The sequence below is a fragment of the Coturnix japonica genome, chromosome 21, assembly GCF_001577835.2.
Source record: "Coturnix japonica isolate 7356 chromosome 21, Coturnix japonica 2.1, whole genome shotgun sequence".
NCBI classification, from domain to species: Eukaryota; Metazoa; Chordata; class Aves; order Galliformes; family Phasianidae; genus Coturnix; species Coturnix japonica.
Window position 1 is genome coordinate 3,929,130 of NC_029536.1, and position 27,025 is coordinate 3,956,154.

A 27,025-nucleotide genomic window follows, 5' to 3' on the forward strand; every position below is an offset into this window, starting at 1 on the left:
AATGAGGTCTGTTCTTACCAGGTGGAAGCAGCTTTCATTCTCCATCCTGGTAGACTGTTTCTCTCCTACCCCTGGTGACACATTGCCTCCCATGTTTCCCCAGGTGATGAGCATCCTGAGCAACCCCAGTGGGGTTCCTCCGCAGCCCCAAGCTGACTTCTCCATCTCTCCTCTTCACGGTGGTCTGGACACCACCAACTCCATCTCTGCCAGCTGCAGCCAGCGGAGTGACTCCATCAAGTCTGTGGACAGCCTCCCGACCTCGCAGTCCTACTGTCCTCCCACCTACAGCACCACCAGCTACAGCGTGGACCCAGTGGCTGGCTACCAGTATGGGCAGTATGGACAAAGTAAGTGCTGGGTGGCCCCTGCACTGAGAACAGGGGAGAAGAAGAGGGATCTAAGAATGTGTGGGTGTTGTCATGGAGGGGATTGGGATGGAATTGGAAAGAAGACCGTCCACATAGAGAGAAAAATGGAATCTGATAGATGGAGATTGCTCCATATAGAGATTGCTCCCATCATCCTTGCAGTCCAATTCAAAAGTCCAAAATAAAATATTTTAGGCAAAACATTTCTGCTAGAAAATATAAAGAACAAGAACTCAGAATCATAGAATGGCTTGGATTGCAGGGACCTGAAAGATCATCCAGTTCCAACCCTTTCCTTCCTCCTCTCCAGTTTTTGCTTCTCCAAAAGCCCAACTGCTCAGCCAAGGGGATTTTAATACCATCCCTTAGTGATGCACAACTATGTATGTTGCTCCTTCCCCTGCCCTCTGTAGGGATAAGGGATGGTTCCATGCTCAGCTTCCCTTACAAAAGCCATAAGTCTGCCAACCAACCAGGCTGCAATCCTACTATAGCCAAAGCAAGGCTGGAATTACAATCCTCAACCCTCAGCTCAGACCTGGAAGGCACTGCAACCCAGGGAAGGTCTGTTTCTCCTCCAGAAACCCTGCCAAAGGGCTCACCTGCTGGTGTTAAACTAATAATGAGTGTGGTGTTGTGAGAGGGTGATCTGCAGAGGGTTAAAGGTGCATCCTCTTCCTCCGGGAGCACTCCTGCTTGCCCATAGCTTGTCCTCAGTGACCTTTCCTTCCATTTGGCTGTGGCTTTTTATTCCCCTCTCCGTCACAGCCCTTTAATGTCTTTAACTTCTCCAGCTAAATGAGAACCGGCTGTGGCGGCAGACGGGATCAATAGCAGCTTCCCCCCACCCCTCCTTTTTTTGTTTTTCGGGAGTTTGATCTGTGACCCCTTGACCTTCCCCTCGCTTCTGGATGTGAGGCTGGACACACGTGCTATTGATAAAAATCTTAAACAAATTCCAATACCATGTATTTCCAATAAAGATTCCCTTAGGCAAGACGTTAGTCACACCCATGTGTGTAAAAAATAAAGCTACGTTTTTGAAGAGAGAGTGACCAGCAAAGGAGAGGGAAAGAGAAAGAAGGGTTTGTCTTGGTTTGCTGCAGGAATTTTCACTTGGGCCTCTCCTTGAAGAGCTGCCCACCCAACCCTATCTATGCTGTTTTATTGCCTTTCCTGATTCCTCTCCCTCTTTTCTGTTGGACGTCCATTCAGTTTGGGAGCCACAGGGCTCAGTTTGGAGCAGGAATGTTTTCCCATTCAAGTCTTGCATGGTTGGTAGAGTTACTCAAGATATATCCAGCTGTGGCCATTTGAAGATGAGTTCCCCATCAAGCAGCAGACTCTCCACATCTGCACATTAATATGTGGATATTCGGATGCCCAGCTAAATAGAGGCGATACATAAATCTTCACTATAAGCTTTTCTGTTAATGAGCTCCATTTATAATGATCTGTATGTGAAGAAACCATTTTGTTGGTAATTAGAACTGCTGAGCAAGGTCTTGCATGGTTATGACCTTGATATAACAGCATTTTTTTTCCTTGTCTTTCTCAGTGCATTTTATATTCAGCAGATCTTAGTGGTGAACTTTTCCAACCTTAATGATTCTGTGATTCCCTTCACCCAGAGCACAGCTGCCAAACACACACAAGGGCTTCACAAAGCTGTTATTTAATGTGATCACCTGAAATATCAGGGGAACAAGCTGGAAAGGTTTGGACACAAGCCATAGAGCAGGGTCTTCCCCAGCCTTTAACCCTATAAAGTTGGAGGCACCATCACACAACTTGCAGAGCCCAGTGCTCAAGACAAGCTGCCCCTACTGGGATTCCTCCCAGTCCAGGAGGAGCACCAGCCCAACTGTGCCACCTCCAAGTGTCCAACCAAGAGCCACCAGCAGAAGTTGTACCCTTTCTGCTCCCCAAACACCAGCCAGTGCTGTCCCAGCCGGTGAGGAGCAGCAATACCAGATTAATGTGGTCCTTGCAGTTCCCAAAGGCCGGAGCTGTGTTAATGATGCCGGTGATGGAACGCAGAAGCGTGAAAGGAATTCTAATAGATATGACAAGTCTAATAAGAATTTGAGTCTGGAAGGGACCTCCTCTGGGGCAGGCATCTGACAAGATGTTGATGGCTGAAATTTGTTTACTCATTGGCACCGATTGTACATCTCCTGCCAGCTCCTTATTAATCTAATTTGAGACATTAAAGCTAGGGAAAGGGAGAGACTTTGACTGAAGCTCAGCTAATGAGCAATGTCACCATCCTGCCCCACTCCTCGTCCCCCCCCACCCCAGACCATGGGGCAGGCTGGAGAGTTGGGATGCATTTCTCACCCAGACAAAGTGTTTCCCTTAGGACAGAGGAATGAGTCAGCACATGGTGGTGGCTGAGTCACATTCAAGCCCTGTCCAGGTTGGTGAGGTCCTACTGGAATTTCATTTTCACTGGCATCACTGGTGGCACAGTGTGAGGCTGGAGCTGTCTCGGGCTCATCAATGGGCAACTCCCCTGGAAAGACCATTTTCTGTGGCATGAGTAGGATCTTCACCCTTAGTAGGTCCTGGGGGGGATGTGAGGGACCCACAGCCCTGGCAGGTTGATGTAGAAGGATGCACCCTATCCCAGGAGCACAACCTCTGATCCAAGAGTCAGTTCCTAGGAATGGGTCTGTGGGGTCTGTTGGTCACACATCCTTTGATGGCAAATGCCTCATTTCCACTAATAATCCTCACATTGTGCTGTTTTCTCACTCTCCCTTCCCCCATTGCTTTTCCCTTTCAGCTGCTGTTGATTACTTGGCCAAGAACGTGAGCCTGTCCACGCAGCGCAGGATGAAGCTGGGAGAACATTCAGCTGTTCTGGGGCTCCTACCAGTAGAGACAGGCCAAGCTTACTGAAGAGTCCGACTGTGCCAACAACCCACTCCAGCAACTCGGTACCACTGGAGAAACACTACCAGCCTTCCAGGGATTTGCCTGTACCCGGACCTTACTCCTTCCCAACTCCCTTTCACCTTGCATCAACTTGTGAAGGAGACGGGAAAGATCAGGAGGGCTCTCCATGAATCCAGCTCCTCCCAGAGTGCTCAGAGGCAAGCCTGGCCTCATTGACCTGCATTCTCTGGCCAGAGACAATAGGTTGGGTACATTTATTAACCCCGAGTTCATGCCCTCCCTCTACCTGGCCATGGAGTTTTGCCCATGCTTAAGGACCTTCCATTCATCTAGGTAGTTGGCATAGTCAAAACCAAATTGATCTCTTCCCCTCCCCCCCGTTTTGTTGAAAGAAGTTTCTTTTTTGTTTCCTTTTCTTTCCATTGGTGTAAATTTGGTGAATGTTGTATAGGAAGGAATAACCAAGCTGACTGTTAAGGATGATGTAATTCGGGACCACAGAAGACCTATGGACCAAATATAAGAACTTGTTTAAACAAACAAACAAACATAAAACAGCAACGCGAACACAAGAAATACGAACAAACACACAAAGACAAACAAAAAGCTCAAACGTAAATTAAAGAGACAACAAATGTCCCCCACCCCCACTCTACCCTTCTGTTCTCACCGATGGCTTCCCAAAGCAGGGCCAAAGCAGGCCAGATTGCTGCTAAGCAGGGGCGGGGTGGATGTCCATCCAGCCTGGGACCTTCGGAAGGTGTAAATGTGAATTGCTGCATGAGGTCTGGAGATGGTGGGCACAGGCACGAGCAACATTTACGTTTCCTCCTAGGGACCAAGTTTGACCTGTTTATCACCAAAAGGACACGGGCGTCAGATAGTAGCAGAAGATGTGATAGCAAACTCTGGCCAGAGAGAGGGCATCAGATACAGATGACTACTGTGGGTCTCTTGCCCTTGTAATTGAGAAGGGTGAGGACTGTTGTGGCCCTTCCATCCTTCAGTGGGAGAGAAGCTGCCCATCGAGAGCAAAGACAGCAGAGAGAAGGAAGAGTCAGAGATGTGTCAGAGGGTCAGTGTGCAGAATGGGGCTCTGCTGCAAGGAAAGGGCCTCCCAAATGAAAATGGGGCTGCACAGTCGGATGAGCTCTGCTCCAGCACATGCTTCTAGGGACAGGTTGTTACAGACACTTCTGCTGTGCCCTTTTTCTCTTACTGCTGTTTCTTCAGTTCTTTCCAAATAACCTGATGTTGTTTTTGCAGCTGGAACAACGTTTTTCCCAGGGAATTCTTCCCTGCCTTGCCCCAGCCTCATTTATCATGATCCTCCGAGCTGCTTTCTCCTGAGCCATGTGGGCAAGTACCTGTCGGGACCAAAGCCGAATTTTGCTTCTTACATTGCTCAGCATCCTGTCAGATCCATGCACAGCACCAATCAGCTTTGCTGCATGTGGGTGATGGAGCCTACATTCCTAAAAGCGTGCTAACACACCCGCTTGGCCATTCTGCCAGTCACACCATCTCTGGTTGTGTCAGTGTGAAGTCTTGGAAAGCAACACAAGATGCTGCTCTTGATCTGATAGAAGGGAGAAATCCCTTTTGGACCCAAATCCTGGCTTAAATATCATTCCCAAGTCACCTTCTGTGACTGCCATATCAGAACAGGGGGTTCTAGGGCAAGGACAAGGGTGTATGTGATGGACACGAGCATAGGGATTAATGCCAGAAACACCCATTTACTACAACAACCTATTCTTTAACAAGAAGCCAGCAATCCCCAATGCTTAACCCTGAAATCTCTGACCAAATGCATTCCTCGCTGCCTGCAAAACTAGAAGGAAAGTTCCAGTTTGTGACAAGAATCCTTCCCGCTCGCAAAATCCTACCAGCTCTCTCCTCCCCACTCCATCCTATCACCCATCCTCAAGGAGCGGTGCACAGAACCCCACCAAGTCAAGTCTTAAAGAGAGGGAGCACCGTAGAATCCTGTTTGCCATTCGCCTTCACCTGAAAGTCCGTGAGCACCCGGGCACTGCTGTAAATAGAGTTTGTAGGGGAACCCGAATCGCCCCGCTAGCACCAATAGCTGTTCTCTGACCTTTCCCTCGTGGTCGCACTTTGTACATTAGTTGGAAATTGGGTCATGTGCTGTATGTTTATAGGAAGTTGACTTTCTTTCTTTCTTTTTTTATTTTCTTTTTTATTTTCTTCTTCTTCTTCTTTTTTTTTTAAATACTAAAAAACACAGTGAGTGCCGTGCTAGTTAAAAATAATAATAATAATATTCAAAAAAACATAAAAAAATAGAAAAAATAAAAAAAATAAAAATAAAGGGAGGAGGGGGGAGTGGGGAGGGCGAAATGTAGAGATTTTGCCTATTGTGTGTTTTCAAAATACATTCCAGAATCTTTGGGGTGGGATGGGTTTGATTTGGGGAATTCTTTTCTCTTTTGTTTGTTTCTTCGTTCTGTTCTGAAGGTAACATTCATGTATGAGAGTCCAAGTGTTTTGGTTTTTCTTTTCTTTTTCTTTTTTCCTTTTGTTTTACGGGTTGCCAACCTCAGTTCTGCTGAAAAGAGACAAACTCAGGGGGTAGGGTGGGACAGAACAGAGGGAGGTGAAAGAAAACCAAGCATGGAAGAGCAGAGCCGGTGGTGGGACCTTGAAGGACGCGCGGACCCATCGGGGATGGAGCAGACCTCCACCCAATGGTGACTATGTTGGGTAACCATGGATCCCAACCACACAAGAAGCCAACGAGCAAAGGGACGGCGCTCCAGAACCGTTCTCTCAGGTCGATATTTCTTCCATGCCTGAAGACTGAGATCCTTGGGGGACAGCCAACCCACTGATGGGTTTTGGACCTCCCTGTGCCCCTGCTTCACCTCTCAGCACCGTCCTGAGACCACAAAATGGACATTTCCTCACTGTGTCTGATAACTCAGCAGATTGGCTCCTGTTGCTCAGAGACTTTTGTGTATTTAACGCTTCTAACCCGTCATCCCTAACACCTCCATATACCCACCTGGGGAATATCTACATAGCACTATAGGACATTCCTTATTCCTAGTAACTGCGGATATGTTGCTTCTGTGTTTGACTCATAGCCATTTTGCTCCATGTGTATGCCTGCCTGGGAGTGTGTGCGCGTGTGTGCCTGTGTGTGTGAGTGCGTGTGTATATATATAATCGCACCATAATTTATTCAGCTATATGGAGTAGTAATAGTAGAAAGAGAAACTGGTATTTGCTTTAACTACCTGCTGCCTGTAGGTGTCTCTCTGTAACTCAGGCATAACTGTTATACATTAAAAGAAAAAAAAAGAGAAAAAAAAAAAGGATTAAAATGTGTCTTTGGATGGCTTGTTTGCTTGATGCGCTCTTGATGCTCAAGGGGAAGAAGTGGTAAACCAACATCAGCCAAATGCACAGACAAAATGCAGTTTTGCTCCAAAAAAGAGACCAAAGTTGTGCAATTTGTTTGTAGGAAGTAGTGGGTTTGGTGGTGATGGGTCAGTGCTTGGAGTGGATGATCTTAGTTGTCATTCCAACCTTCTATGGTTCTATGGGTGGGCACAGTGGGTATGGGTTGATGGTTGGGCTCAATGATCTCAGTGGTCTTTGAGGACTCTGTGATTCTGCTTGTGATTCATACCAAGTTGGAAAGGATCCATAAGGATCATTGAGCCCAACTCCCGTACAGATCATCAAGTCCAATTCCTTAATGCAAATCTATGTGGAGAAATGAAACATCCATTTTCACTGTGACTTTTCACAAGGGAAGGACAATCACCTGGCCTGTTCCAAACACAACTATGTCTTTATATATTCACTTTCAGCGAGTGATGGTGGGGCAGAGGGAGGCAGGATGGGACCGTGCTGTTGCTCTGGCTCTGCAGGCACCTGGCTCTCATTAGAGGGCAAAGCACAGCAGCAACAAGCGGAACAATATTTTGAAACTCTGCAGAGCAAGGCATGGCTCGGGGCTTCGGCAGTCGGTAATAAGGCATTTTGCCTTTAAACAAAGCCAGTTCCATCTGAAGATGTTTTGGTTCCCCGTAAAATAAGTTGATCTCCATCCAAGCGGTGCTGGACCAATATCCGCATGCAGAAAGCAGGGTAATTAGTCTCTGGTTTTTGGTGGGTTCTTTTAAATTTATTTATTTTCTGGTTGCCTTTCAGCAGGGAGATCGTTCCATAGCGGGGCAGTGGGAGGTGGGGGCTGTGGGGGCCCTGCCAGTTCTGGGGTCACCCAGGCATGGAGTCTGCCCTGGGGTGCTCCCATAAGGCTTCTTCCATCATTTCCTAGGAACCCTAAAACAGGCCAGCATTATTTCTATAGCCACAGCCCTATTTTCCAAATCGCTCTGCTGCTGGAAGCTCTGTGCCCTCCCTGAAACAATCTTGCTCCAGTGCTGGCCACATCCAGACAGCGCCGTTGTGTTTCAACACTGCCCTCAACTGTTCCCAGAGCTCCTCGTCCTCTTTTCTGTCAGCTCGAGCCTTATCTGAGCAGCACAGGACATCTCCCAGACCTCACCAGAGCCCAAATGTTGCCCTGTGGATGATATCAAGGGCACAAGTGAGCCCACAAGGGAGCTGCTCCGGGCCGATGCAGCTCTTGCAACAAGGATCACTGCTCAATTATGGCCCTAAGCTGTCGTCAGCTTTAATCTGCTGATAAACCAGTGATAAATCAGAGCCAAGGCCATTTGACACCAGCTGTTAATTTCTGCCAAACACACTGTGTCTGCAGGCTGGGGACAGGGCACTGATCGTGCTGCAAGCACAGGGTACCCAAGGTCCCCACACCATGGCCATGGATCCCCATGTCACAGCCTTATGGATCCCCAATGTCATGGCTTCATGTGTCCCTGTGTCATGGTCTTATGGAACCTTGTATCATGGCCTCTGGATCCTCATGCCTTGGCCTCAAGGGTCCCTGTGTAATGGTCTCATTGGTCCCCAGTGTCCTGGTTTCATGGATCCCCATGTCACGGCCTCAAGGATCCCTATGTCATGGTCCATGATTCATGTGTCAAGGCCATAGGTCCCCATGTTGTGGCTTCATGGGTTGACATGTGACAACACTGAACACATACAGGCACATGTGTACTGCAAGTTCTATTCCCCAGCTTCATGCCATTGCCATTCAGCAGCTGAGGAAAGCACATGGGGATGCAGCCCAAACACGTTTGGAAGGGCATTGATCAGCACTTTTCTTCTGAATTACTGAAAAAACAACCAAAAAACTTACTTACTTCATCTTCTCAGACATTCTCATGGGTATTTTTCTGAAGTGAAAGAGGAGGAAAGGACCCAAATCTTTCTTGTTTCCACTTTTTGCTTTCATTTCCAAAATACGAGAAGAACAAACTGGAAGGGGAACATTTTTACCTTTCTAACCTGAAATTTAAAACCTGTTCTCAAACCAACACTAAGGAAACTGAGATTCTCAATTCTCTTGACTCGAGGCTTATTAATAAAAGAGAATTTAGGAAAAGGTCCTTATGATAAAACCAAAGTATTCTGGAAAAAAAAAGGCTTTTACCTCCCCTCTATCACTGTTACCCATCCCAGCCCCACTGTAACGCAGTGGTTTCAGAGCTGTTTTGGGAACAGAGGGATGAAGGTTAAGTGACTTACATGAGCCCACATGGGTCGACACATCGTGTTCGGGTGTTACACTCAGAGAGTGGCTTTGCTGTCAGCAGCCTTCAGCCTCGCAGCATTCCATGAGCAATTTCTTTGCAGAATAGGTGTAGAGAAGTTTATTATAATGGGCTGTGGACCTGCATAAAATCAGGGTATTCCGAGCAGGGAGAGGTGTATGAAAGGGAATTAAACGACTGAAAAAGGATTTCCTTGGGAGGCCCATTTCTTTCTTTTTGAAGGATTAATATAATTAATATCCCATCCTGGGCGGGCCACGTTCTCACCCGGCACAAACCAGCCCAGAATTTTAACGGGTTTGGTTGATTTATAGTAACCCAACGGCTCATCCTGCATTCCTATGGCGCTCAGTCCCCTAATGCTGAACATCAACGGGGCACATATCCCATCCTCTCCTCCCTACAGTGGCTTTAGTGCAGAATTCCCATCCCCAGGGTGGAACACATTGGGTTTTCCCATCCTTTCCTCCTCCATTGCCCACTATTCCTTACCAGCACACAACCTTGGGGTGCTGTGCTCCCAAATAAATAACGATGCAGAAATCCTTCTGCACAGAAAGGCCTTTTGTGCTTAGCCAGGCTAATTGTTATTAACAGTAGATATGGGATAGAAAGAAAGAAAAGGAAAGGGGAGGGAGGATGAGAATGGGAGGGAAAAGGGGAAAAAAAAGGGAAAAAAAGAAACACAAACCAACCCACACAACAGAGAGAAGAAACCCACAAGAAAACTGTTCACATTTCCCGAGACGTCGACAAAGCTTTTATGAATATAACGGGATTTGTAACAAGCATTGCAGCTGCATATAAGGCATTCAGACATGGAGACAATTTTACTAGATAATAGACTATCACGCAGGATACAATTTAAATTAAAAAATGCAATTTTCACCTTGAAATGAACAAATGATTACAATTTCTATACAAATTAAGGCATTCAGGCTCTCTTTCAGTAGTGGCATCAGTCCATGAAATATGACATAATTACCATGAAATACATTTTCAAATATTTTGATTTTTTTTTTTTTTGTCCATTGCTTTTAAAAAACAGAGCCCCGTCTTCTGGGTACGTTTGTGTGTGTGTGAATGTGTATTGGGGTGGGGGGGGGGAGGGTGGCCTCATCCCACCTTCTAGGGAAAAACACATTAAAAAGAAAAGAAAAAGTACCCAAAGATTACTCTCCCCCCCTCCCCACACACACACACATACACCCCTTCCTGCTCCCCCCACCTTCCCCCTCCTCTTGACTTGTGAGATAAAATTGAAAGAAAAAAAAAATCAGACAGAAAGAAAAGGAACGCGAGCGAAAGGCTCTAAAGCCTCCAGATTTATCTAAATTACTACGCTTATCTGCAAAAATCACATCTGCTGGTTATCTACTGGCTCCGCGCATCTCCTGCCCCCCCCCCCCAACTCCTCTTTCTGCCTTAAAATGATGTGGGTTTTTTTAAATTAATTATTTTTCCATTATGTTCTTTCTTTATAGCTGGAGAAGTAGGGTGATGAGCTGAAATGATGATGCCCCGTGCATTTGGGATCCCAACCCAATGGGACACCAACTGGTGGGGTTTCTTGGGGTCCATCACTCCTGGACAAGGGGGATGTGGGATAGGGTTCCCATCCACACCAGTGGATGGGAAATGGGAACAGTGAGGAAGTTTGTAGGAGAAAAAAAAGGAGATGGTCCTGGTTTGTAGTTTTTGCCAAATGTGAAATATTTGGGGTTGAATTTCCCATTTATGTGTCTTGAGAGAAGTGGAGATGTGGGCACACAACCCAATGGGTCACCAGAAGTTGGGGCTTCTTGGGGTCCATCACACCCGGACTAAGGGGATGTGAGTTAGTGGTAGTGGTAGGGTTGGGCTTTGGAGATGCTCTGCTCTTTTTACTGCCTGACTTGCAGTCTTAATCAGCATATTTTTGAACTAATGACCATTAGTGGATTTACAGGAAGGTGGTGGAGTCACTGTCCCTAGAGTCGTTCAAGAACCATGGAGGTGTGACACTGAGGGACATGATCAGCAGGCATGGTGGGGATGGATTGGTTTGATCTTAGAGGTCTTGTCTAACCTTAATAGTTCCATGATCCTATGATGGGAGAATGAAGTATACCCATTCTTGCAGAGAAAATTAGTGATGTGTTGATACTTTGGTACTCTCTCCAGCACTGGTTCCTGTCTGCACACCCACACAGGCAATGGGGAGCTGTGCATTTTCAGCCTCGTGTCTTTGAGGTGTGTTGACCTCATTTCCAAGATACTGCTCCCAAAACCACAAGAGCTAGAGGTTTCTAACCAGAAATTTGCATTCTGTGGTCTGTGTTTAGCACAGCTGCAGGTCAGCAAGGGAGAAATACGCCATGTCCATTGTAAATTCAGTTACGCTGATGACAAAGAAACTGTTGGAAAACTGCAGAGGAGTTTATTGCAAAGTCTCAAAGTGCAGTTACCTGCAGCTGCCTGGCTGAGCGGACAGGGATTGGGCAGGAAATGATTTCTTAACCCATTACAAACAGTTTTATTCTTTGAAATCTCTTCACCCAGAAAACCTAACTCTGCTCTGTTGGGAGAGGCACAGCTTCTCCCATAGTGGAGATTTGGGATTGCTTCAGCTGTTGCCCATCACCCTAAGGCTGCCCTGGCCCAGCTCTGAGCACACCCAACCTGCTCCTCAGCCCGATACCTCTACAAGGCTCAGATCTTTATTTAAAACCTTCCCAAAATGTTTCAGAGATCTGTTTTGGGGATGACACCACCCATGGAATGTCACCGACCAACCAAAAGCTGCAACATGGGGCTGCCTCAGCTTCTGCTGTGCCTCTTCTCCCCACTTCAGGTACCTATACCTGGAGATCAGCCTCACCCTGCAAAGCCCATAAGCTCAGGGAGGGAAATGTCAGACAGGTCTGGCTTCAGGTGGTGCTGGGTGAGGTCTGAGCTTAATTAGTTGTCCAGTTATCCTCACTTTATTATTATTATTACAAAGCAATTGCAATTAAAAAAGATAAAACTTCAGAAGAGGAGAGCAGAGCAGCCTCACTGACACTGTGTTGGCAGCAGTCTCGTGCCTGCTTTATGAGGCTGTTAATGAAGCCCTAATTCCTGGCAGTGATTGTTTGTATTCAGCAAAGCCCCAGCAGCCTCAGCTCTTGCCCATCAGCTCAATGCTCCCAGGGCAGAGCTTGCAGAAAGAACAGATCTTTGCTCTCTGTTCACAGACTTGCTGCTGGAGGAGAAGCTCCCTGTGTTTGGGGGGGGGTGTGACATGAATTAAAGGAATTCCAAGAGAGGATTTTGTTCACCAGAAGCATGAGGAACACTGGGCTGGTCTGAGCTATTGCATGCTCCCAAAAGATCAACCCAACATTGCCACAGCTGAACCCATCCCAACTTCACATTGGTATGGCCTAACCCAACCCAACCCCACATTGCTATGGCTGAATCTCACCCAACCCAAAGGTATCAAGGCTGAACTCCAGCCCACGTTGTCATGGTCAAACCTAACCAACCATATGTTGCCACAGGTGAACCCAACCCAACCCCATGTTGCCACAGCAGAACTCAGTCCAGCCCAACACTGCCACAGTTGAACCAACCCAACATAGCCACAGCCAAACCCAACCTAACATTGCCACGGCCAAACCCAACCCAACGTTGCCATGGCCAAACTCCAAGCAACTCAATTTTGCCACGAGCAAACCCAATCCAACCCAACATTGCCATGGCCAAACCCAACACAACCCAACCCCATGTTGCCATGGCCAAACCCACCTCAACTCTATGTTGCTATGGCTGAACTCAACCCATAGCTGCCATGACCCAACCAAATCCATCTCTCCATTCAACAAAGGATGTCCAGCTCCAAGAGGACAGCTCAGGGCCTTCCCAAGAAGACTCTCGCCTCCAATGCCAGGCTTTGCTCAGGTTTTGAGAACCTCCTGTGCCTTTAAGGCTGGCCCCAGCTGCGCTTGCCACCGTACAGAAGAGGATGCAAAATTAAGTTATGTGAGGCTCCTGCAGCTGAACCAGATGCGACTAAAACCAGCCTCTTTATGTATTCATGAGCTGTGTGGAAGAGAAATAAAAGGATTCATTACCACGCAAACTGTTACTAATGACATGTACCTGGTGCCGAGCACCTCTGGAAATCTAATGCGACACACTGGAGGAGAAAATGTATTCGCTTTTTCAGAGGCCAACGCTGAATGGAAAATTTCCCCTCCTTGGCCCTTCCTCATTCTGCATTCACTAAAAGCAACATTTACAATTCTTCTGCCATTATGTCCTACCAGGGCCTCTGCGCTTTCTGTCACGACCTTGATATTAGCTGAAAATTGGAAATTCGCTGGCATAGCGGAGGTGGGGAGGGCTGCAAAGCAAGTTGCTCTGCCGCCTAGTTTGCTCAGAAGAAAGAAAGAAAAAGAAGAAAAAGAGCGAAAAAAGGCAACACTTAACTCCCTGTGAGTCACCAGCGGGAAAATGCAGAGGATGCACAAGCAAGGAGGGATGGGTGGAGGAGGTGGGAGAGCTCCACAGCGCTGCATGGCCCTTGGTGGAACTAAGGCTCTGATGCTAGAGAAGATGTTAGGGAGGAAAGAGCTTTATCTGATCCCAAATGCTTCCTTCTGTCACCAGGAAGGGTCAGCAGCTCCTTGTAACACCCATTTTGTTTCTTTTTTACCTCTTTTGAGCAGGGACAAAGCTCTCAGCATTATTCTGTATGTATCCAAGTGGGGATAAATGGTAACCAAGTGGGAGGAAATGATACTTTGGGATCTGTTCTAGCTTCCCTTTAACCCCAAGGGCTCTCTGTGTTTGTAGCCTAAGTCATTCTTTTTCATGCTGCTCCCTCCCTACCATTCCCACTCCCTTGTTTACTAAGGGCCATCCCTATTAGTTGGCGAGCTTTCTAATTTAATCAAGGCTGGTCCCTCTCACTGATTAATTCACAGGATGTCAGCTGAGCTGTTCTGCTTTGTCACATCCCCAGCACTTCGGGTGTGTGGCGATGGGAAAGCACTTTGATGCTCAGGGGCAGAGCAATGGGAGCCTCCCTGAAATGAAAAATAGAGACGTGGCACCTCAAAGTCACATGGTTAGGAGCAATGAGCCCCAAGTTCATTCTGTCTCCGTGGGAGATGAACCCTTTCTTCTCTATCAGGGAGCTCAATCCAAAATGGGCAGATAGATGTTAGATATGAGCAGCCCTTTGATACTCCACCCCCGTTTCCCTTCTCTAACCCAATCACTCACTGGCTGCCAGAGGAAGGGATGTTCCTTCCTTTGAGGACCGCCATGAGCCAATGTAGGATGTGTTGCTCATAGACTTTGCCTTTCTGCACTGGCCAGGTATGGGCAGAGATGAAAAGGGGAGAGGATGGGGAACACATGGAAGAGTATATTTTAAATATATATATCTGGGAGGCTTTATGGGGGAGCTGGTAAGAACTTCACAAGGCTGATTCCTGCTAAAAACTGCTAACTCGCATTCTCATTGCCAAGGGCAGCGCCAAGGGTGAGGTAGGAGAAGGTCTCCAGCCCCTCTTGTGGTTTGGAAGCACTGTATGCCTGGCTTTGGAGGAAAGGAACCAGATCTTCCATTTCCCAACCCCTCACAACTCATTTAATTGCCCCAAGGAGGACACAGCACTGACACCAGCATCTGTGAGTCTGCTTTTGGTCAAACATCAAGAGATTTTGGTTTGAATGATGGTTGGCAAACAGGGATGGAGGCCAGCATTAGGATCCCTGATCTCAGGCTTTGTCTTGAAGGTTGGATTTCCTGCTCTGGAAACCTTCCTGCCTGTTTCTGTCCCCACCACCAAATTTATTGATCACGTTTGGTCATAGTGCTGCAATAACAGCTCTCAGCTGTGCCTGAACCTGAATCCAAAATCCAACTGCGTACGGTTGTCAATCCAATCTCAAGCCAAAGCCATAGGACTGAGGCTGCACATCTGTGCATCTTTCCCATCCCTGAAACCCGATGAGGTTGGGGGGGATTAGAACAAATTGTTGATCCACCACCCATGGGATGGTTTGAGATGTGCACCCAAAGCTTTGCTGGAGACCTAGCAGGACCCATCAGCCCTATCCTCCTGCAGGAGGTACATACCAACAGTAACACTTGTTCTTAATGTTAATCAAAGGCAGAAATGGTCATTTGGGGGGGTCTGGTTGTTAGAACAGGGATGTGCTCGTCGATATGGTGCTCCTGGGGGGGGGGCTGAGGGTCCATCTCCATCCGTGCGCTGTCCACGCTCTGTGGTGCTGAGATGCTGTGAAATCTCTTTACACCTTGTTGTCAAGACAAACCATGAGTGCACATCTAAAATCAGGGATAAGTGGCATTTTTCAACTGCTGTGGCTTAGTTTACTGAGGGATCTCCTAAGAAATAGATGTGGGCTCTTTGATTGTTGACTGCGACCCCATGGAGGTACAGGGACATTGTCCCACCTCCTTATCCTATAGACATGGAAAAAAGAGTGGGATTTCAAGGAAAATCTTGGAATAGTTGGATACGTAATCTCAAAAAACAATGGTGTGGTGAAGGAATGGGTTGTTATTTATGGAGGGGGTGGGCATAGTGTTGAGAGTTCTTGTAGGGTGCTGGATGGGCGGCCCAATCCGAACCTGACAAGGGAGGAAGAATGCTAAATTCCAAAGTGAGGGCTGTGTAGGCTGTGTAGGGTAGTGAAATGCAAAGGGAAGGGAGGGGGCAGCAGGAACAACAGCCACTCGGATTTCAGGGCTCTCAAGGAAAAGTCGAGCCCTGAGCTATTTTCCCAGGCTGTGAGGAGGCATCGCAGCTGGTTTCCACCCGCCTGGGACAGGGGAAGGGTCTGAAGTGGTGCCAGACCCTTAGTGGGGAGGTTACGGCTGAGTCCCCCAGGGTTGGAGCAGAAAGATGAGAGCTGCTCCGTGCACAGCTGCCGGCCCCAATGCCCAGTGTGGGGGGAAATCAACATCAGGAGCCAGGGGCGAGTTATCTGCTGCTGTTAAAAGGAGCTGACAAGTGGGAGAGGCAGAAAATGCAGGTGTTGGCAGGGAATTACCACCTTCCCCGCAGGCTGGGCTGCAGTAAATCAGTGTCACAAAGATATTGCCTGGGGAGGGGGAATGTCTGAGGATGGGGATGCTCAGGGATGGAGGTGCTCAGGGATGGGGATGCTTGGAAATGAAGATGATCAGAGATGGGGATTCTTGGGGAGCTTTGGGCCAGGAGCAGCTTCCAGCACCGCTGACATACATCATGTCTTAATTAGGATCAAGGGCTTAATGGGCACCTGTGTCCTTTAGGGGAGTCTGAATTCACCCCAGAGGGATGGGGCTGCCACAAAAGGCTGGGCAGTCCCCAATCCAGTAGCCAGAATAGGAGAAAAGGCAGCGATTCACCTCCTCCTTCCCTCTTTCCTCCTCTCATCTTCACTCCCTAACAGGGAACATGAAATCCAGCACATGCGTCCCTGTTTCCCCCCCTCTAGCTAGCCCTACAGAAGGAGCACTGTGCCAAGCAGACCTCATAGCTGCCTGCTGATGTCAGGGCTCTGTGCAGTGCAGCTGTCTGAAAGTGTCCCCTGGATTAGAGCATTGCACTGGGATGGAGTGGGAGGGGGTACATTCCTGGAGGGTGGCGTCACTGCAGTGGATAGAGCCAAAGGCTGGGAGCCCCGTGTTCTGCTGCTGTTTGCAATGGGGCAGCAGTGGGGTCTGTGTGCAGCTGTTTCCATTGCTGTGCTTCAACATTCCCATCTGCGAAATGGGCACAGCACAGCTCTGCACCCAAAACACCAAGAAGGGATTCCCTGGTGTTGGCACACAGCTGTGAATACAGAGAGTGCCATAAATGCAATACAGGGGTTCTGTTTACCACCAGGACCCGTTTTGAAGGATTCCCTGCCACCATTCCCAACAGAGACACCATCCCATTATCCCACCCAAGGAACACCAATGGAGATGCTTGGAGCTGGGAGCCCAAAGTCCAACTCACCCTAATGTCTACACCCCACAGTACCTTTTCAGATGGACACAGCCATCCATCCATGCACCCACCTCAATTTGCTCTTCTCTCCCCCCACCATTATGCCTTGAGCCCCACTTGGGGGTGTCGTGCATTATCGTAGGCTGGAGAGAAAATAAACAAAAAATAACAATTAAAAACAATAATAATAATAAAGGAAAGCTGCTGGAAGGGCTGATCTTGCTCCGATTAAAGGTTTTGGATGGCACTATCCGGGGAGAATCAATTCTCATCACCCACTCTGCCTGCCTGGCATCACGGCGCCGGCACCGAAATGTCACGTCTGTGATCTCCAGGATGTGGAGTGGGGGGGGGGGTCAAATAAAAAACCTAACACATATAAAAGCACAGAAAAAGAAAGAACATCTTAAATGAAAATAGAGCCTGAGCGGGTTCGCCTCTGTGATAATGTTAATAATTGGTGTGAGGAAAGGGGGGGGGAAGCGGTGTTTGTTGGTAATTTTCTGGGTGCTGTGTACACGCTGATGCCTTATCGCTATAGGATGGAAAACAGCAGCAATGATGGCACTGCTGATACATTTTAAACACCCAAAGGATGCGATGCTGCATGTGATGCTGATCCCCAGGGCACTGGAGGGGGGGTACGGGTGGGATTGGAGTCCCTGAAATCCAGAGCATCCCATGGCATAGGTGGGAGCGGGCTGGTCTGCAGCTCTCTGTGCCCCTTTATTTGCTTTCTGGGATTTTCTTCTGGCCCCAAAGGGTCACATCGCTCAGTTCCAGCCCCAAGGATGGAAGCCAGGCTTTATTTACTCTAGCTGGAGGCTGACATCCTGCTGTATTCTCATGACTCCAGGACCTGGGGCTTTAGCACAAAAATGCCAAATATTAGCTATCATCTCTCCATGGCTCTGCAGCATTTTGGAGGGGCTGCTCCCTCAGAACACGACGTTTATTTGTTGAATAGGGCCAACATCTACGTCCCATCCCCTTCTTGCTCCTTGGGTTTTCCATCTGCACTGTGGGAAAGTCCCACTGTGGGGCTGGATGTGCGCTGTCTGCATCTCTCTGATAATTTCTTCTCCTCTGATGCCTTATTTTTCCAGAGGTAGAAGAGCTGTTCCCTTCTCCCCATCGCTCTCCTCAAAGGCAATTCCTTTCCCCATCCCTGCAGGCATGGAAGCACCCAAGGAAGCTTGTGATCCCCCCCTGGTGCACTCCCAACTTCAAAAAGCCAACTGCTTCAATAGCATTAGGGGGCTGATTTGAAGCCACAAAAGCCATGAAATTCGGAGTTAAGGCTCAAAAATCCACTTGACACCCTGCCCTTAAGTCCTAAAAGACGTTGAGCCGAAGGCAGTAGCTCACAGCTCCCCTAATTGCTGGCTTCCCCTGGCACAGGGCACCAAAGATGCCCCCTTCCCCTGTATTCAGCACCCAAAGCTATTTCACCTCCCAAAGGCTGCAAGGAGAAGTTTTCCATGGGAGATTATTTATTATCATCATTTCCTATCATTATTTATGACTATTATTATGATGGCTACTATTGGTGTTATCATTCTCACGCATTGCTCTCATCCTTGCTCAAAACACTGCGTGCACCGAACACGTGCGTTGTCTCAGCTCATCCTCTGGCAACAACTGGAAGAAATAACTCATTAAAACAGCACAGAAAGTTTTTTGCAATGCATTTTATTGCGATTTTCATCACTTAAGCCTGGATTTGCAGGTGTTACTGCAACTCATTCTTCACCTGCATGCTGAATACCGGCCCAGGCACGGACAAGATCGATACTTCAGTGCTTATTGCAGCAGCTGTAACAGGGTTAGCCACACTATCTGCAAATCCTGATAGTCTCTGGTTTGAGGGATGCTGCAGCCAGTTGTGCAGAGTGGCACTGAGGGTGCTAAAAAACCCCTCTGCTTTCTCCAGTCGATGTCCAAGGCTCAATGATGGGACATGGGACAGCTGGGCATCCCCATGGGTAAGGAAACATGGGTAACATGGGAGCTGCTGAGCCCACGCAAGGGATGCAGCCTTGGAAGTGCCTTCTGCAGTGGAATAAGGCACTTTGGATAATTTCTAAGCAGCACCGAGCTCGCAGCTGCCCTCTCTTGGCAAAACGTGCCTCCTGCAGACGTTGCTCAGAAACAAGGAAAAGATAAGGCTCAAGGCTCCCACTGCATCTCACGCTGGCTTAAACCAAACCAAGATCTCTTGAAAGTCCCTAAGTTCCATTCACTTTGCTGTGCCAGGCTCTGCCCATGGATAAAGGATGTCTTGAGGACATCGGACACTCACCGGATGGATAAAGGGGAACTGGATCCAGAACCCCTTGGTGAGCTCAAAGCCCTCTGCAGAGGCACAGTGCTGCTAGCTCTGAGATATGCAACAGAAAAGCCCTTATGTAGTGGAAGAAGTGCTACTCCTGCATGGGGCACTGCCCTCTTAAAGCACAGAGCAAAGGAATCGATTCCCAAAGGCCACTGCGCTCTGTGGATTTGCTGCATCCGACTCTGTCCTTTGTTTTATTAACATTATTCTTTGTGTGAGTTCATTTAATAAAAGAATCACTCCCTAAAAAGAAAACCTTTGCTAAAGAGCTTGAAGTGCTTTCAAGGCTGCGGCAGGAAGCCGCGGTGTGCGTCGAGCATCAGTAGTAGGGCACGGGTTGGGGGAAGGCATCACTGCATGTAGGCATAGCGCCAGTCTGACAGAGGCACGTGGGTTTCCTTGATGGCCTGGGGAGATGTCCAGCGTAGGATGTAGTGGGGGCCACCAGGCTTGTCATTGGTTCCTGTTTTGAGGGGGAAAAAGGGACACAAGGGATGTGGTTTAGTGGGGATGGGTGATGGGTTGATGGTTGGACTTGGGCGATCATAGCGGACTTTCCCAATGTGAGTGATTCTATGAGAAGTAGAACCTTGGGACCTCGGGGTGAAAGATGTGGTTGGAGGGGACGCATCCCATTGTGCTGATGAAAGAAGGGGGTTTTGAAGGGTCTCACCTGAGATACGGGAGCCCCCAAAGGGTTGTTGGAACACAACGGCGCCCGTTGACTTGTCATTGATGTAGAAGTTGCCGGCTGCGTTGCGCAGATGGCTCCGGGCTTCCTCAATTATGCTCCTGGGGAGGGGTGGGTGGATGTGAGCTTGGGGGGGATGATGAAAACGTGCCTGGGGGCCTCTGCTCCAACCCCAACTCCAATGGCAACAAAGTTGGGCACTGCTTTCCTTGGCATGTACCTCCAGGACTGCATGTTTAGCTAAGCCAAGTTCAACTCTCAATCCAATGGGATCTATGTGCTTGAAATTCGATTAAATGACTGCAGTTCTCCCTTCTAATTCCTTTCCAAGACTTTTTTTTGGTTATAAAATGAAGTTCTTTACACCTAAGTCCAAGGACAGCCCAACTTACTGACCTTCTATGTTAGGACAACTCATCCTAATGACGAGTAAGTTGGGTTTAATGACTTCCTAGGTTACTTATTCAACACCTGCTCCCTGGTTTCACTAATATTTGGTTTATTCTTAGGTAATCCTTGAAAAATTAATTCCCCATCTGTCTTGTCTGAGCCTCAAACTTTCTCACAACAACAACAAAAAGTGTTAAATAGGAAAGCAACACAACGCAATGATGCAATACAAGACAATGCAACAACTTGCTTTGTATACAATCTAAAAAGCTTCTGGCTCTCCCCATTGCTTAGAGATAGTGCTCTGTTCTCTCCTAGGCTTCTTAAGTAACGAAATAAATAACTCTCTTCTTCTAATCTCTTTTTCCCATGGTAAATAGAAACTCAAAAAACAAAAGGATTCTCGAAACCAGTTTCTAACCTAAAAAAGCACCCTGCATGCAAGCCCTGAGGGGCTGGAGCACTGACTGGTGGCTGGGAGGTGATGGGAGGACCAACCCCCCCTACCCCCTCCTCTTGTCCCCTCCTCCTGTCCCCACTCGGTCCCTGCTCACCTCTCCTGGGCGAACACCGCCCCCGTGAGGCCATAGGGTGTTGTGGTGTCGACCAGCTCCAACACCTCCTGGTATTTCTCCTCTGGGTACACGTACACGGTGAGGATGGGTCCAAAGATCTCCTGAAAAACCACAAACACAAATCATACAACTCAGATATTTAATATAAGCCAGCCACCTCCAACCGCCAGCATCTAAAAGTTAACACCAGGTTAACTAATGCCATCAAACAGCCAACGTGCTGCCCGAGTTATGGATCCACACCCCGTGTTTTCCCCACTCTCACCTCCTTCATGATGGGGTCTCTTGGGTCCTGGCTCTCCACGATGCATGGCTCAACAAAGTACCCAACGCTGTCATCACAGCCGCCCCCAGCCAAGATGCTGAGGTTGGGGGATGCCTTGGCGTGTTCGAGCCACTTCTTTATACGTGCAAATGACTGAGGAAAGGAAGGATGAAGAAAAAGGTACCTAACTTTATGTTTGTTGTTGAAGTTGGGCTGGAGGTGAGGTTTGGGGGATGCTTTCAGGACTACGTTGCTCTCTTCCAGCTCAGGATGAAGGCTGGGAGGTGGAAATACAGCCCTGTGCACTGAGCCTTATATCTGAGATGGTTTCCCAGCAAGATATCTCACTTCTCAAAGGAAGCAGTGACATATCATAGAATGGCTTAGGTTGGAAGGGACCATAACGAACATTGATGCTTAAAGATCATTGAGTCCCAGCCCCCTGCCATGGCCTGGTTGCCCCCACCAGACCAGGCTGCCCAGGGCCCCCATCCAATCCGGCCTTTAACATCTTCAGGAATGGGGCAATATGTGATAGTTGGGTTTGTTACTCTCCTGGATTTCTGCTCAAAGCTTTGCTCCCCACTTAACCAAGCTCCTACCAGCATCCTGGTGGTGTTACCTCCATGCAGACAGGACACATGAGCTCACCTTGTCATCAATCACTGCTGAGAAAAAGGTCCTAAAGTCCTGGACAGGCTGCAGGGGCAAAGATAAGACAATATAATCACAGAATCATTAAGGTTAGAAAATACTTTCAAGATCATCCAGTCCAACTCAGCATGCCAACCTACCCCTACTGTGCCCACTCATAGGGCCCTTAAGGTTGGAGAAGACCTCTAAGGTCATCTAGTCCAACCATCAACCCAACCCCACCATATATAGGACCATAGAATCCTTAAGGTTGGAGAAGACCTCTGAGATCACTGCGTCCAACCAATGTGGGTCACTCCTGATGAACACACTGGGCTGAAAGGTGGTGGAGGAAGCACAAGGACCTGCACATGCAGTCAACCACCAAGGCCTGGGGTCAACACTGTGCCAAAAAAGCTGACTCTAAGACTGAAACCCCCACAACAAGGCACCCCTCCTCACCCCAAAGCACACCTCCGTTTGGAGGGACCAACCTCCCCTTTTTCAATTAGCCCGCAGTATTCAGCTCTTTGCACAATCCTTCCCGCAGATGCTGGCTACAAGTTAATTTCTAATCACTAAAAGAAAAAAAGATGAAGGGGGGGGGGGAAGATGGAGGGGTGGTGGTGGGGAGAACCAGTGGATAAAAAGCTTGGTTCAATAGGAATTAGTAGCCAGTTACCGCAGTCTCTAATCCCATCAGCCACCCGCTGAGCCGCAAAGCCCTTCAGCAGCCCGGCAGCTCCACTCACGTCTCCCACTTTGATCTTCTTGGTCTCTTCCAGCAGCTTCTCTTTGATCTGGGGCCACAGTGAGCGCGGGGCGTAGAGGCGGGAGCAAGCGGAGCATTTCTGGCCTCCGTACTCGAAGGCGGAGCGCAGGGTGCTGTTCACCACGCTGGACACGTCGGCCGAGCTGTGCACCAGGTGGAAGTTCTTCCCCCCACACTCTGGTTGGTGGAGATAAAAAGGAGAAAGAGAGGAGTTGGATGGCATGAGGTATAAGGATGGGGTATCCGCGGTCCCCAAAATGTGAGCTCACCTCCAGCCAGGCGTGGGAAGTTGCGGTAGCGGTCCAGGTTTTGGGATACTTGCTTCCAGAGGTGCTTGAAAGTCCTGGGGGAGAAAGGAAGAGCTGTGGGTAACTTGGGAAAGGTGTGACAGGGTCCTGGCCCTGCTGTGACACCCCATAGCACAGGGATGCTCTGCACATGGAAGACATGTTGGTGAGAATAAGACCCTGGATATCAAAGCGCCGGGCAACGCACAGAGCCCAGAGCAGAGAGCACCCAGCAGAAGTTCCCCTTTTAACTCCTTGTTTTTTAGTTAAAGCAGCTCCTTGTGCTCCCCCACCCCGACTTACGGCACGCTGCCAGTGAAGTTGAGCCCACAGAAATGCTCGGAGCTGGTGACAGCATCACCAAACACGGGTCCATCCGCCGGCACGAACTGGATGACGTTGGGAGGGAGCCCAGCTTCCAGCAGGATCTTGTAGACAGCGTAGCTGGAAAGCATGGCCATGTCACTGGGCTTCCACAGCACCACGTTTCCCTGCAGGCAGAGCACAGTGAGTGCACGGGGAGAGGCTTCCAGCCCTAATGTGACCCAATACCAGCTGAGGGAGCAGAGCAACCTCCCAGGCATGTATTAACAGAGCCCAAACAAACAGCACAATTGGCTGCAAGACACAGAGCAGCGGCCCTGCTGGGCTCCCACCCCTTTGGCTCTGTGCCCCCAGCATTGCTGCAGCTCATGACCTGCCCTGTGTCACCATCACTGCAACCATGAGCAGGCTGTGAGCAAGGTTCAGTAGTGCAGTGCATAGAGGACAACACCCTGGGCTTAATTAGCACCCGCCTATTAGAGCACCCCAAGCTGCTCTCTGTGTAAAGCCCAACCTATGGGTGAAACATGGAATGGTTCAGGTTGGAGTGGGCTTTAAAGAGCATCCACTTCCACCCCCTGAATTGGGCTGGTTGGCCCCCAACAGATCAGGCTGCCCAGGGCCCCCATCCAACCTGGCCTTTAATGTCTCCAAGGATGGGGCACATCTCAGATTTTCCATCCCTTTTTCCAACGCTTGCCCATCTAAGCTGTTTAATGGACAGGTCTACCCAGCAGCCAGGGGAACGCTTGACTAATTAACACCCCCTGAACCTGATTACAGAATTCATGATGGTGTCTAGAAGGGTCTGGCTGAGCAGAGCATAGAGGTGCCCAGTTTTTAAGCCACTTTTGGAAACAGCCCCAAAGGGCTCCTCCATCCCCAGGTGCAAATAACCTGAGATTTAGGATCAGGACCCCTAAGATTTGGGGACAAAAAGGGGAAACACCACTCCATGATGCTCACCATCAAAGCCGGAGCGCCTGCCAGGTTCCCACCAATGGCTGTGAAGTTGAAAGGAGAGACAGCCGCCACAAAACCCTATGGAAGGAAGAGGAAAGGGATGGGTTTTAGCATCCTACATCACCCTACAGCCCCATGACACCCCATAGCCATGAGTTTGACCAGCTGCTCACCTCCAGGCCGCGGTACACCATGCTGTTGGTGCTGGCCTCCACGCTGAGCGGTTGGCTGCCCTGCAGCTCCAGAGCAAACTTGGCATTGAAGCGGAAGAAGTCGATCAGCTCCGCTGCCGCATCAATTTCCGCCTGGATGACTGTTTTGCCCTGGTCATGGCCAATAGAAACAACAGATTACACTGGGATTTGGCTTTTCCAACAAGGGCTGGGCCTCCTTCAAGACCCCCATCCTACTCCATCCAAGACCCCATCCTATTCCTTCCAAGGGCCCATCCTATTCCTTCCCAAGACCCCATACTGCTCCTTCCCAAGGCCTCAGATCCTTCCTGCTCACCCCAACCCACTCACCTGCCCCACCATGGTCTTGGCCAGCACCTCGGCGCGCCGTGGGCCGCTCAGCATGTCGGCTGCTTTGAGAAAGATCTGGGCCCTGTCCTGGATGGGTTTCAAGTCCCACTCCTTCCTGGCAGCCACGGCAGCATTAATGGCTTTATTAATGAGGTCCTGTGGAAGAGGAATAATAGCAATGAGGAGATGCCCATCACAGAAGAGCAGAGTGGGGGTGAAGGGCCCAAGGATCTGTGCTCACCGCGCTATCCCCATAAGGAAAACTAAAGGGAAAAGGGCCAGGAGTGGGGAGCTCACCTTGTCAGCATAGCAGAACTTGGCCACTTTATGTGCATGGTTGAATGGCTGAAAAGAGAACACAGAGTCACAGTAATTCCCTGTCTGATTGATTCACCCCTCAGAACGCCATATTTCACCCCAAAACTCACCGATGGTTGGTACCGCACCGCTGACGTCCACACCTCCTCCCCACCAACCACACAGGGGATGGCTTCAGTCCGACCCTTCAGCTCAGCGAGAGCCTGGAGAGCAGAAAGGGCAGCGTTGGGGATGGATGGAGATGGGTTAAAAATGGGGGGCAGGGGGGGTCTTACCTTCTGGAGAGCTGATCTCTCGGGGCTGCCAGGCTTGAACTCGAGGATGGGCTCGTTGGTCACCTGGATGGCTGCATGGTGAAGGCATCTCCGCCTATGGAGGGAGGGAGGGAGGGATGGGGAAATCCCACCCGTGCTTCCAATAAAGGGTGGTTTTATCCCCCCAAAGTGGGGTTTTACCCCAATAAAATGTAGTTTCATTGCTATGTGGTTTTAACCCAGCAAAACATGGGTTTAACCCAACAAAACTTGGGTCTATCCCCCCAAAAACTGTTATTAACCCAACAACACCTGAGTTTAACCCAACAAAACTTGGGTCTATCCCCCCAAAAACTGTTATTAACCCAACAACACATGAATTTAACCCAACAAAACCTGGGTTAATCACAATAAAATGTGTTTCTATCACAACAAAACATGGTTTAACTCAAATAAAACATGGTTTTATCCCAACCAAATGTGGGTTTAACTCAACAAAACCTCGGCTTATCCAAACAAAACCTGAGTTGATCACAATAAAATGTGTTTCAATCACAATAAAACATGGTTTTATCACAATAAAATATAAGCTTACCCCAACAAACACAGCTTTATCCCAACTAAACTTGGGTTAATCACAATAAAACGTGTTTCTATCACAACAAAATAGGGTTTTATCTGATGAAAAGCTGCATTTCTCCCCCCAAAAATGTGGTTTTATACCAACAAAATGTGGTCTGACCCTCCATTTTATCACAATAAAATGTGTTTTATCCCAATGAAAAAAAAGCCTTTGTCCCAATAAAGTGTGCTTTTAACCCAAGAAAAATTGTTTTTATCCCAACAAAACATGAGTTTCTCTTCCTAAAATGGGTTTATTCCCCCCATAAAAACGTGTTTCTATCACAATAAAACACGTTTTTATTCCAATAAACACCATTTTATCCCAACAAAGTTTGGTTTCATATAAAAACTCACTTTTTGTCCCTTCCCCCCCAAACAAAACGTGGTTTTATCTCTTAATTTACATCTCCCAGTCTGAAAAGGCTGCAGAAGACGCCGGATCAAAGGTTTCTATATGAGATGGGAAATGGGGCTGTGGGCACCGGAGCGTGGCAGCTCTGAACCTTTGCCATCCCAACGCCCACCCCATAGGGGCAAAGGGGAGGAAGGAGGGCAGCGAGAGGGGGGCAAAGGTTGGGAGGGCGGTGGGGGCAATGGGGGGGGGAAGGGGGTGTTAGGGGACAGCCAAACACGCGTGGAGCTCCCCCACCCGTGTCCTCCTCCATAGGGCATCAATTGGGGTCGGGGGAATGGGGTGAAAGAACGGGGGATGCCTGGGGGGCCAGGAGGATAGAGGGGGGGGGGAGAACGACAGACAGTGGGAATAGGACAGACTGAGGGTCACCATGAGGGGGCAGAGGGACAGATGGGGGGACATGGGGTAAGAGATGGGACAATATGGGGGGATATGGGATCGTCCGGCACTCACCCACGGCCCCGCAGCGCACGCCACATCCCGCACCGCTTCCCACGGCTGAGCCCGCACCGCTCCGAAAAGGGAAGGGGGAGGAACGAAAAGTCTTCGTGGTTATTAAAAGGAGAAGATGATTTGGTGTTGTGTGATAACGGGAAGGGGAGGGAGGTTATAACAGCTCAGGGCTCACGGACACGAGTGGGGATGTGGGGTCCCGGTGTAGGGCTGCGGGATGGGGATGGTGACGATGGGAAACCAACCCGGGTACGGAGCGACAGTGGTTGAGGCCGG

General features: G+C 48.9%; 2 protein-coding genes across 9 annotated transcripts in view; one reads left to right on the top strand and one right to left on the bottom strand.

The window, feature by feature from the left end:
- The window catches only part of PAX7 (paired box 7), an 86,727-nt gene extending 80,133 nt beyond the window's left edge, over positions 1–6,594 (top strand). For all 8 annotated transcript variants that reach the window (XM_032448793.1, XM_015882282.2, XM_015882285.2 and 5 more), the window contains 2 exons: positions 104–350; positions 3,160–6,594. In XM_032448793.1, coding sequence (XP_032304684.1) covers positions 104–350; positions 3,160–3,275 — 363 coding nt within the window. In that variant the 3' untranslated portion in view covers positions 3,276–6,594. The remainder of the gene's footprint in view (positions 1–103; positions 351–3,159) is intronic.
- A 12,005-nt stretch (positions 6,595–18,599) lies between these two features.
- ALDH4A1 (aldehyde dehydrogenase 4 family member A1) lies at positions 18,600–27,007 on the bottom strand. Its single transcript, XM_015882677.2, has 15 exons — positions 26,750–27,007; positions 25,279–25,372; positions 25,114–25,206; positions 24,983–25,030; positions 24,686–24,841; positions 24,335–24,484; positions 24,165–24,239; positions 23,178–23,365; positions 22,857–22,930; positions 22,568–22,764; positions 21,834–21,881; positions 21,183–21,335; positions 20,897–21,018; positions 19,935–20,053; positions 18,600–19,724 (listed from the first exon to the last, which is right to left on the bottom strand). Exons 1-15 carry the CDS (start codon positions 26,773–26,775, stop codon positions 19,612–19,614), a joined length of 1,656 nt encoding a protein of 551 aa, XP_015738163.1. The 5' UTR covers positions 26,776–27,007; the 3' UTR covers positions 18,600–19,611.
- Positions 27,008–27,025: the final 18 nt, after the last annotated feature.